At 41.0% G+C, this 13006-nt stretch overlaps 1 protein-coding gene across 3 annotated transcripts in view; it reads right to left on the bottom strand.

Moving 5' to 3' along the window:
- asic2 (acid-sensing (proton-gated) ion channel 2) overlaps window positions 1-13006 on the bottom strand; it is a 1153097-nt gene that overhangs the window by 428624 nt on the left and 711467 nt on the right. For 2 of the 3 annotated variants that reach the window (XR_004565497.1, XM_034189650.1), the window contains exon 1: window positions 9725-11713. The exons of the other annotated variant lie outside the window; for it this stretch is intronic. Coding sequence is in view for 1 of the 2 variants with exons in the window: in XM_034189650.1 (XP_034045541.1) it covers window positions 9725-10417 (693 nt within the window). In the remaining variant the exon portion in view is untranslated. Of the gene's footprint in view, window positions 1-9724; window positions 11714-13006 lie in introns of those variants that run through there. 3 annotated transcript variants of the gene reach the window in all.

Raw genomic sequence — 13006 nt, 5'->3', positions numbered from 1 at the left:
TGCCTGACCCAATCCCGTCCTGGATTGTGCAGTCGAGTTGCAAAATATGCATGAATGACAACTCTCCCAAGACTTCCACGATGGTGCAATTTAATGTTTACACAGATGTACAAAAGTTACTACGGTAATATGTTGTAATTAGATGGGGTAAAGGTCAGAATTTTGTTAACTCTACCATGTTGCACACAGTGAGATCAGATTTTAAGGTTCTGCTAAGAGCCTATAAAATTGTTCACAGACTGGCACCTCCCTACCTAGCTGACCTAATTAAACCCTACGTACTCACCGGGGCTTTGCCTTCTCAAGGTGCAGGACTACTTAGTGTCCCGAGGGTGAATAAAAAGTCTGCAGGTCACAGAGCTTTCTCTTATCATGTCCCTGTTCTGTGGAATGATCTCCCTGTGTCAATAAAACAGTCAGATTCTGTAGAGACTTTCAAATCCAGACATAAGATGCACTTATTTTTTCTTTTATATGGCTAGCATACTGGCATAGTATGTTTCTATGCTTTTTACTCTTTTAATTCATTTTTATTAGGAAATGGAGCAGGTTGCGGGTCTTTTAGTGAAGCTTAGGGCTAGTGGCCAGTGATCACCTTAGTATTTCTTCTGTTTATCTAGTTGCTTAATGCTGACAAATTACACTGTATTTGTCTTTCTGATGCTTGATTCTTTTTTTTCTTTTCTCTCTGTGTGAGGTGCAGCTCCATCCAGAGATGGGTGTGGTATATGTTCCAGAAACTATCCTGTGCGCTGGCAACATTTCCTGTATGTTCGTTTTGTGAATTGTTTTGTCATTTGTGTCTATAGCATGGCCCAAGCATGTCTGGTCTGCTTGAGGTTTCTTCCTCAGAGGGAGTTTTTCCTTACCACTGTTGCTCTGGGCGTTAGTAAGGTCAGACTTACTTGTGTGAAGCGCATTGAGGCAACCTTGTTGTGATTTGATGCTATATAAATGAAAATAAATTGAAATTGAATGTTGACTGGTAATAACTTGATTTTCCATTATGATGCAGGCCCATGTCTGAAGGCTGCTCTGTTTGCAATGTGTGTCTGCTCCCTGTACTGTAGACATAAAAAAGACTAAAAATTGATTTGACCTCTGATGAGCACTGAGATAACAAAGCAATCAGTGTACAGAGCCTATCAAAGGCGAAAATAAAGCTGTCATACAAATTCAATGGATAAATACAATGTCTGGTGGTGTGAAAATGAATGATGCAGCTTGAGGGGATTATTGCTATTGAAATGACAGGAGGCTAATGCAACTTGTCTCAGAGATTCTTGCAATTCAGAAAATTTTAACCAAATGATAAGTAACCAGCTTGGACAATTTATGAACCTAAGATATTTCATGTTGTGGTTAACGTCATTTCATTTGTTAGAATCTGAATCTATTCTTGCATTTCAGGTCTGCAACACAATTTCAAGCTAATAAAAAGGTAAAATTAAGAAAAAAAAAGCCCCCCCCCCCCCCCCCCCCCAAAAAAAAAAAAATACTGGAAAAAAGAAGTTATTTAAACCAGTGACATCAACAGGAGATTATAGCCATGATTTAATAGAAAACCAGAATCGACAAAAGCCTTAGTCTTTGAGGACCAAAGAAAGCAGATGATTTTCAGTTTGTCAACAAATGCATGAGAAAAATGTTTAAAAACAATGTTCCTCAAAGAAAGACTGGGATGGATTTACATATTTTTTTCCTCTAAAGTGCAATAATGAAAGGATTCAGAGATTCTGGAGGAATTTCAGTGCAGGAAGGGCAAGGATGCAAGTCTATGAATGCCTGTGATCTTTGATCCCTGAGATGGCATCCAGAACTGTTATTCATCAGTAACTGATATAACTACACAGAACTCATTACTTTGGGAAACCCTTAGCAAGCACTATCATACAAACTTACATTTACAAATGCCACTTAAAACTTTGCTGTCTAAAAAAGAAGTCTTACTATAACCTTGTTCAGAAACAATATTGACTTCTCTGGGCTCTGAGATATCTGGATTGGACCATCACACAGTCGAATCATGTATTGTAGTCGGATGACTAAGTCTTCCTGATATTCTTTGGAAGAAATGGATGCAATGTGCTCCAGACACTGAAGAAGAGGACCACCCAGACTGCTATCAACAGAAAGTGCAACAGTCTTGGTCATGGTATTTTTTTTTTTCAATAAGACAATGCAAAACCACATTCTGCACACATTACAAAGGCATGGCTGCTTTAAGATGATACACATACTTGACTGGCTTACCTGCAGTCCTAACGTGTGTCCAAAAGAGAATGTGTGGAAAACTGAAAAATGCAATGACTACAAGTCAAGCATGTACATGATTGCAAGAAGAATGGGACAAAATAACTCCTGAAATGTTTCATCACTTGGTATCCTCAATAAAAAAAAAGTGTTTTAAGCCTTGTGAGTAGCAATGGCAAGATTAGAAAGTGGTAAATGCTTTAAGGCCCCTTCACACACAGTATGAAGTTTGGACGACATTTGGAAAAATGCAGAAAAACAGCATGAAACACTTCAAATTGCGCACCATGAAACATCATGCCGATGGGCAGGCGTGCACGACGCCGGCGCAACAGTTGTGCAACAATTGTGTTTGCCGAGCAGGAACAGCAGCTCACGCTGCTGCAGCTGCTCACATTGTGTTCCATAGGACGAGCTGCACCACATTGCGCTGCTGATTTGGAGGAAAATGAAATAAAAAACAGCTGTATAAGTAATCAATATCACTGGATTGATATAAATAATACATAAAGGGGGATGCAATACAGAACCCGCGGTAAAAAACAAAAAAAACACTCACTCAAGATTCGTACCCACACCATCTGATTACCCGAGGGCAACTCTACCACTGCCCCACAATCACTGTCTCATAATAGGAGTTTGACATGGCTTTAGTCAACAAGCAGACATACGTATTTTCTAAAAAAAAGAAGGAAAGCACTGTGATAACTGACCAAACAGCATTTGCTATGGAGAATTTCTGCTGATAAGTGACTGAATGTGGCGTATTTGTCAACCCTAACCCTGTCATATGGTCCTGCGGCACACAGCTCACTGTCCTGTCAGACAGACGTGATGTTCACATCACCTGCTGCGTGTCCACATAAACTGACGCTCCGGTCCAGCTGGACCTGTCGGTGTGCATGCTCTCCAGCCCGTCGCAAGCGATATGTGTTTTTATGTTTTCGATGTGAGTACAGCAAGCGCGCGCACACATGCGTGTCTGTCAAAACATGGTGCGTGTTCTGCAGCTCTGATGTCCAGGAGCAGCCACGTCAACAAGTGCCACGCCCCTGTCTGTTCAGAGCACAGACCAAAGTGTCCCTCTGCGATTGGATGAGATGCACCTCACCTGCATGCATGCACATGTTGGGGGGGAGCCCCCCCCACACACACACACACACACACACACAAACACATGTTGTGGGCGGAGCCGATGGCACTCCACATCTCGGCGACTCCACAGTTGTGGGGAACTTAGACGAATTTCACAGCGACTATGACAGTAGACAGTCTGCAGTCTCTTGTTGTGCCAATAGTGCGACTGGCCGCACATTTTGTAAGTGCCATGTGAGCAGTGTTAGATGTTTGTGCGTGTCACCTGTAATTTGGCTGACACCTGCCGCAAGAGGGTGCAATGGGTTCGCACAGCACACACTCTGTCATTCAGCCTCTGGTGTGCCCAAATTGTTGTAGCAACAGGAGTACGAGGCATTTGAGACAGGGACAATTTCACACGGCTTGCACATGATTCCTGCGTCATGCGCACTAAGTGCGCACTTTGTCCAAACTTCGCACTATGTGTGAAGGGGCCCTTAGCATCACAGCTGTTTCTGGAAAGAGTTACAGACCTTAAATTGTTTAAAAAAAAGCCTGAAAATTATGGATAAAAAGCCTCTGCATTATCATTATTGTAACACTCTAAATAAGTACAACATATTAGACTTTGAAAGTTACCAGATGCTACTGGATGCATGTCTTATTTTCAAGGTTTTAAATGGGCTTGCCCCTCCACCCTTAATGTATTTTATACAAAAAAAAGTAATGTTGGAATTCGTACCAGAGCATTAACAAGAGGAGACTGTGAAGTACAGTGGCGTAGAACTAAATTCAGTCAGATGGTGGTGTCCGTCAGAGGAACAAAATTGTGGAATACTGTACCAGACTGTATTAGAAACTGTGAAAACCACCTAACATTCAAAACAGATCTAAAGAAATGGCTGAAAGCAAACCAGTCATGTACTCACACTTAAACTCATCATCCTCTTGGATCACTAAACTTCAGAGTGTCTTTAACGGTAAATAGTCTGTCCCTGTTGTGTTCTTATAGTGTATTGTCTGTCTGAAACTGTACTCTGTTCAGTCTATGCATTTGTCACATGTTGTGTTGTGTTGTAACTGTTTCTGTTTTAACCTGCCTTAGGACAACAGATGAAATTTAGCTATTGTGCTAATTCTGGCATATTTATGTTTAAGCTGTGCAAAAACATTGATTAATATGCACTGTCCTAATTCAAATAAAATAAAGAAAGAAATGTAGGAATGGATGTATATTCACAGAGGAAATGCAGTTGACCACACAAAAAATTAAAATCTTACATTCATACCGTCTGCAATTAAATAAAATCCAATATATGTAACAGTACTGCTTTTTAAATTTGCATTTCCATACTTACTGAATATTTTTCCTGATTTGAAGTCATATATTACAGAGCCCACTGTCACATACAGCATGTGAAAGTTCAATAGTTTCCAATTAATAAGCCATTAACAACCCAACATGCGTATGGACATCAATCATGCTGTAGATGTAAAACTAACACCAGTCTGATGTGGCTGTTTATGATTGAGTCAGAAATCACACAACGTTGAAAGACATGATCGTAATGTGTAAAAAAGAGAAAAAAGAAGAACACAACACATGACCAGTCAAAAGCCGGCTATACTAAAATATGAAATGGATGAAATGGAGCAAAATGGGGCGAAATGTAACCTAATAATCACGAAATGGGGTAAAGAGTAATGAAATGGAGCAGACCTACCCAGACTGACTCCAAATATGATTAAATATGATTCAATTAATTACTTTTATTTAATTATGTTTAAGCGAAATGGAGCAAAATGGTGTCTGATAATAATGAAACAGGTGTTAAATGTACCGAAATGGAGCAGACTGACTCCAAACATGATTCAATTAAGTACTTCTATTAAATTGTTTTAGTGAAATGGGATAAAATGGGGATTGATAACAAAATGGGGGGGGGGGGGGGGGGGAATAAAACGTAATGAAATGGAGCAGACTGACCGCAACTGACTGAACTGTCTTCTCTTGAATGCCAAATGGCACACCTGCTCGTGCTACATGTACTGAGCGCATTTCACAATAAAACAAAAGCTAAACAATTAAATAAAAGTAATTATTTGGTGTCAGTCTGGTTCACTCTGCTCCATTTCGTTACATTTTATCCCCCATTTCATGATTATCAGTCCCCATTTCGCCCCATTTCGTATTTTAGTATGGCTAACCAGGCTGTACTCCTTCGCACATAGTAGCAACATATTGCATTCATCTTGCTGGATAGTCCAGCAGTTAAAGGATAGAATCGTGCACTTTTTTACAAAAGCGCCAAACTTTGTCCAGGGTGATATTAAGTCATGTCAAAGCAGGAGACATTTGATTTTAGCCCTGCATCCTGCTTTTTTTAAAAGGGTCTTTGCATGGTTATAATACAGTGTATATTTTGCTATTCATATGACAATACGATCATATGGTTATTATGTAGGGGGCCAGTGATCAAGACTGGACATTGTTAAGCTGTAGAGAATGGCTACTGCAACTAGTGCAAAGCTATACTGAGCTTATGTGATCATGTATCGTCCGTCGTGCGGCGTCATACATCCTTATACATTAGCAGGGTGGAAGTAACTGTTATAGAACTACAGTGTTCTTAAATTGTAACATTAATTTACCATTATTTTTTTAAGAGTGTAAACTATGTTTAAGTGCATTTGTAGCATACTTTCTTTTTCTATGCATGTAAACAGCTTTCAGTCACTTTAAGTAAATTAAATATAGAGTCATGATTTTATGTTATGGAAGATATAACATAAGGTAAACTGAGTGTTTTAAATTGTAAACTAAATGGTTATGGCCATAAAAACAAAATTGATTTCTTGTAATTAATAAAAAAAGCATTTCTTTCCGTTCAAACACTGCTGTTATTTTAGAGTGTAAATATGTTAGAGTGCATGAGTAGCATCTTTCCTTTGCCCTATGCTCGCAAACAGCTATATTGCATAGGTATATTGATATTCACAATGAGTTAGACAATATTTAGTCACTTTCCCTAGATTAACACTTTTTCTAAGAGTGTAAGCACACTGAAGTACATTCGAAGCATCCCTACGTACCCTTAATACATTTTTCATAACCTTCAAGTTTATATTATGAACTTAAAAAGACATTTGGATAAGAGTTTGTCATGAATTATATGCTGTAGAAGGCTGAAAATGGTTATTCTCTTAAACCCAAGTTTTTATAGTGTAGACGTTTATGGATTCAATGTCTCCCGATCTTACAGTAGTGTTCAGAATAATAGTAGTAGCACTACTATTATTCTGTGACCAAGCATTCATGATATGCACACTCTTAAGGCTATGAAATTGGGCTATTAGTACAAAAAAAGTAGAAAAGGGGGTGTTCACAATAATAGTAGTATCTGCTGTTGACGCAACAAACTCAAAACTATTATGTTCAAACTGCTTTTTTAACAATCCTGTGAATCACTAAACTAGTATTTAGTTGTATAACCACAGTTTTTCATGATTTCTTCACATCTGCAAGGCATTAATTTTGTTGGTTTGTAACCAAGATTTTGCTTGTTTATTAGTGTGCTTGGAGTCATTGTCTTGTTGAAATACCCATATCAAGGGCATGTCCTCTTCAGCATAAGGCAACATGACCTCTTCAAGTCTTTTGACATATCCAAACTAATCCATGATACCTGGTATGCGATATATAGGCCCAACACCATAGTAGGAGAAACATGCCCATATCATGATGCTTGCACCACCATGCTTCACTGTCTTCACTGTGAACTGTGGCTTGAATTCAGAGTTTGGGGGTCATCTCACAAACTGTCTGCGGCCCTTGGAGCCAAAAGAACAATTTTACTCTCATCAGTCCACAAAATATTCTTCCATTTCTCTTTAGGCCAGTTGATGTGTTCTTTGGCAAATTGTAACCTCTTCTGCACGTCTTTTATTTAACAGAGGGACTTTGGGGGGGATTCTTGCAAATAAATTAGCTTCACACGGGCGTCTTCTAACTGTCACAGCACTTACAGGTAACTCCAGACTGTCTTTGATCATCCTGTCTCTGTTTTCTTTTGTCCATTTTAAAGCATTGGAGATCATTGTAGATGAACAGCCTATAATTTTTTGCACCTGCGTATAAGTTTTCCCCTCTCCAATCAACTTTTTAATCAAACTACTCTGTTCTTTTGAACAATGTCTTGAACGTCCCATTTTCCTCAGGTTTTCACAGAGAAAAGCATGTTCAACAGGTGCTGGCTTCATCCTTACATAGGGGACACCTGATTCACACCTGTTTGTTCCAAAAAATTGACAAACTCACTGACTGAATGCCACACTACTATTATTGTGAACACCCCCTTTTCTACTTTTTTTTTTACTAATAGCCCAATTTCATAGCCTTAAGAGTGTGCATATCACGAATGCTTGGTCTTGTTAGATTTGTGAGAATCTACTGAATCTACTGGTACCTTGTTTCCCATGTATCAATAAGAAATATACTCAAAACCTGGATTAATCTTTTTAGTCACATAGCACTACTATTATTCTGAACACTACTGTATATACTTCAGGACACTATAAAGTACCTCTGATAAAGTTTTGGCGCTTTTGTATAAAAGTGCATGATTCCCCTAAAATTTGTCCCTTAGCCACCGGACTATAGGAGTCAGATATCATCACACGCAACTATGGAAAGAGCAAAATGAAAACCAATAGAACTGAAAAAAAAACTAACTAACAAAAGCAAACAAAATCAAACACAGTTTGAGATTCTGCAATTCCACAGAGAAAAGATCTGCCATGGTTCGAGTGTCCCAAGGCAGAACGAAAACACAAATCACAAAGAACACACAGCCACAACACACAGTAAAGACAATGTGTGAGTGATCAAACACAACAGACATACACTCCGCAGGGACTGGCGGCGCACTTTAAAGACACAAGAGGTTTTGATGTGCAGGTGCCATGGTTGGGCAGTGCCACAAAGAGATAAAGATAACTCTGTGTTATTATGTAAATGCTGTATTTTCAGAATTTCACTCTCTGGATATTGAGCAGATATCATATCAGTATTGTTCTCAAATCTGGAACAGCACTGGATTACCTGGGCATCTATGATGAGTTATTACTTACCAGTCAGTGGTCTGATAGTCTTCTTGTATCAGACAACTCTTACAATCAGACATTTGGCAATTTGGTTACGTGAATGCTTTGGACACTACAATGGGAAATCGACAACCATAACGTTACACTCAGTACCAAACGTTTAGTGTTCTGTCTGTGCTTCAAATGTAAAATGAAAGCCATGACCCCTTTTCCACCCTAATGTTCAGTCAACCTTATACGAGGTGTATTACAAAAGAAACTGACCTTTTTATTTTTTTCAAAAACTATATGGATTTGAATCACGTGCGATTACATCAGACAAGCTTGAACCCTCGCGGCGCCACAGCAAAACACCTCCGTGTTGATAACCATTCATAAGATTCAGGCGGTTTTCGATGGCTTTCAGTCGAGTGAGTATCCGAGAAATTGTTTAACAGCTGGGCATGTTCAAACTTGTCCTGTGAGACTTCCAACGGAGGTGTTTTCCTGTGGAGCTGCGCCATGAGCGGCTGGGTGCCGACGCGCGAATCTGTCCGCACGTCTTTCATTACAAAATCTCCTTTAACAGTGGAATGTCCAGATAAACTGCTGATCCCGACCTCTTCTGAAACTTGTCTGCTCTCTCATGACGTCCTGGGTCAACAGAGGCTTAAATTTGGAAGTTTTCAGCTCGAAACAGGCTGACGATGACAGCTCGGGGCGCAGCGCGCCATCCAGCACCGTGGGCTGTCCTTAAAGTGATAGTAACACTCCTTAATCTCTCATCAGCTGTTAAAATTTTCACTGAAAACCGTCTGAATTTCTCGAATGGTGTCCACTTGGATGTGCCTTACAGTTTCTGAAAAAAATTTGATCAAGCAAAGCGCCAGTCTTTCAGGAAGTTCTCAGACATAGGAATTCTGACGGGAGGCGATTGACACAACCGACAGGCGTGATAAAACTCACGCATGCGCATGAGGGTTCAAGCTTGTCTGATGCAATCACACGTGATTCAAATCCATATAGTTTTTGAAAAACATAATAAGGTCAGATACTTTTCTAACAGACCTCGTATTTGCTTGATTAACAAAACCATATTCATGACAAACTGTCATAATTCAGTTCATCTTATACTTGACATGTTTTTTTGCCTGAATAAAATATGAACCTACTAACATGAGAAATGTTTGATTTATTGTTCAATGAACCAGATTTTTATATTTTTCTTGCTACAGTTCTATTTTTTCTGTAACCACCAGGTTGGCCTACCATCATGTCTGTGAACCACTGCAAGAGAAGAAGACAGACTTACAGAAGAGAAGTTGTGAGCGCCACAGGGTTCTCCTCGATATTTGCATGACAGCAACATGTCGTCCAGTTGGTGGCTGAGTCTGTCCATAAACTCCAAGTTGGTTCCCTCAAATTTTCTAGGTGGTAGAAAAAGCTTGAAGTCTGACAGCTTCCTGAACCAGGCCCGACGATCTTCCTGAAGCAAGTCCAGAACCAAAGGCCTCACTGTGCGGTTAGCCAGCAGCAGGCCCAGCCAGTGGCCAGCAAAGTACAGGTCACTCTTTGTGAGTTTGTAGAGGCGGATAGGATTATTGTTACAGATAGTGACAGCCGGAAAGGCCAGTTCCTTTGCCCACTCTGTGTGGACCCGAGTGTATGTGGGGAAAGAAAGCCAATGCAGTAGACGATTGGAGGACCAGGATAAAAGCAACCCCAGGGAGGTGCAGAAAGCCAACAGCCAGAAAGCCCTGTGGCCCACGGAGCCACCAGGGATGCACACATGCCTCAGGCCATGCAGGCGTGTCCTTGACAAAAGAGTGGAAGTGACCCGTGCCAGAGCTGGCATTGTTGGACGGCGCTTGCGGCCTTTCCTGATTATGGCTGGAGATCCCCGCCGGAGACAGCGCCCCTTCAGGGCCATGACTGCCCACAGTGCTCCTACAGCTGTGGGAAAGGCTTCATTTCCCAGCCAGGCCTCTGGAGCTCGGGCCCACATGTAGCAACAGGGTAGCAAGAAATCCACTGCTGTAATCCACCCCAGAGATATGTGTTTGTCCTTATGAATATTAACAACATGTAAACCCAACTATAAATACACAGTCTGCACAAGTGAAAATACTCGTAATGACTATCCTTCGGAATGAATTCTTCTCGTGGTGGGCACAAGTGAGTGGCAACTACTTGTTGGCCATCTCTGCTGTACTCTCTCACTCTTCTGTCTCAGTTTGAGTGTGTTCCAATCTTCCAACTCAGCAGGAATAAAAAAAAAGAATCAGTGAGGCAAATGTGCTCCAAGCAAGGTGGCTTCTACATGAGTGATTCTAGCATCCACTGCAGTTACTGTGACAGCGAACACGAGAGGATGAGACAGAGAGAGCGAGAGGCAAAGGGAGGCGGAGGAGATACGGAGAGAATCGGATAGAATACAAAATACCACGAGCTAAGCACAGAAAAAAAAATGATGAAGTGAAGGTAATTAAAATAATGAGATGACAGCAGTAGGAACTGGTTGATGCCTTGTTCCAGTGTAGTGGTTTCTCTTTTCCTCAGATATGTGCAAATATTTTGGCTTCATTGTCTTATAGAGGCAGCTGTCAGTTTACTGTCACAAGTAAGTTTGAGCTTTAAGTGAATACACAACTGCCTTTTGTACTTGTGTTTGTACTCGGACAGATGTCTTTCACTATCAGCCAGTCTCTGCCTCTCTTGTCCATTCTACCCCTTGCACATGTCAGACTTTAACCATTGCTAGGAGGTCCTGGGGGTAACCATGGGGTAGTTCCATCTCCTTGCTCCCACTGCCACAGTGATGAACACACTTTCACCCGGACAATGGGGCACTCATGCACATGCACGGACATACACTCACGGCGATTTCCAGCGGGAAACCGTATGGGAGATAATCCGCTGTGTTACTCTCTGATCTTAACGTCTCTCACCCTGCTTCCTTCCCTCTTTGCTTCCCGCTGAGATTTTTTCTCCAATACTGAACAACAGCATCTCCGATCTCAATATTCCCCTCATGTCTCCTCTCCTTCTAAAAATACTCCTCGCAAATCAAATCCATCAACTAGCGCTCATGCTGCTGTTCCTCCTCCTCCTCTTCTGCCCCATGTCAGTCAAACCCCAGCAAGCTTGACCTCCTGTTGGTCTCCAACTCCTTCTCCTTTTCTTCTTTTCCACTTTGTTCACACACTCCTTTGCATTTCTTCTCTGTCAAGGAAGGGATCTACATGAGATGTCTTCCTTCTGTGTCCTTGTCAGCTTCATTCGGGTTGCATTCCGTCTTTCTTGCTGTTCTGAATGACTTCTCCGCTCAGTAATCTCTCTCTGTTACCCCCGGTTGTTGCCTTGTGGTTTCGTTACGTTGCACTCCTCTGCTTTACTGTGGTTTTCAGGCAGCATGTCTGCACGCTGCACCTCTTCTCCTCCTGCGCCACAGCTCTGTCCACATAGCCGATGAGCCAGTCACTGATGAGAGTGCTTGCTTCTCTCTCTCACTCACACTGCCAACTCCCGCCGTTCTTCACCCCCCTCTGTTTGTCTGCTGCTGCTACCATGGCATGCTGTTAGAGCATAATGAGAGTACTGTGCATTTGGGTGTTGCTTTTCTGTGTGTGCACGTGTAGAGATGCAAACTCTATTACACTTTAAGCTATGATGCATTCTTTTTTCTAAACAAAACAACAAAAACAAACAAAAGACAATGTGCAGTCAGGCCAGTTTTGTTCCAGTGAATAATGGCAATCTGATGGAGTATTTGCTGAAAAAGAAGTCAGCAGGTTATGATGTTTTCTGAGTTACAAGAGATGGGAATAGATTGGTTATTTTTCTTGGGTGGATGCTATTCAAAACTCAATGGGGTCTGTGGTGTAGCAGATTTGGAGATGCACAAGACCAGCGTGTGCTCCCAGCATTGTCTTAATTTACATACTCCTTTGACCATGTCATGTAGGTTGTAGCTCCACAAGGGTAACTGACTGAGCCATGTTGTTGAAGCATGTTCAGAGTTTCTAGTGTTAGAACACTATGATGGTAAATTGTAGTAGTTTTAAAAGCATTGCACTTTCAAGCTGTGATATACCATAAACCCAGTGTTCTGTACCTCCATATTTAGTGTTCAGAATCCAGTGTCTGCAGTGAAAAAGTGTCTGTTGTCAAATGCTGCATTTGATTTGTCAGCTGTCAATGTCTGACTTCACATGAATTTGGATTCTTGATAGATGAAGTTCTTGCTTAAAAACAGCATTATGTTTATTCATTTTGTCTTTGTCATATGGCAAATTTTGCATGAGCATATGAGACATTAAAGCAGGACAAGAAGAGTCAAAACCTCTCTCAGTACTATATGTTGGTCAAAAGATGGGTGCAAACTTCATCTGAAAAATGGTTCAGATTCTCAAACAGAGAAGGGTCATTTCAGCTGGATCGTGAACAAATCATGCAGCTTTCTGACAGAGAATCTGACAGCTGTGCCAAGTATTGATTGGCCAGGTGGGCAAAATGGGAGAAGCCAAAAGAAATTACTGACACTGGCATCAGCCTGTGTTGAATTTCATTAAAATAATTTCATCTGTAGATGGGA

This window comes from Thalassophryne amazonica, chromosome 16, assembly GCF_902500255.1.
Source record: "Thalassophryne amazonica chromosome 16, fThaAma1.1, whole genome shotgun sequence".
Lineage (NCBI taxonomy): Eukaryota > Metazoa > Chordata > Actinopteri > Batrachoidiformes > Batrachoididae > Thalassophryne > Thalassophryne amazonica.
Note: the sequence above shows the minus strand (reverse complement) of the source record. Positions and strands in the feature narration are given on the sequence as shown.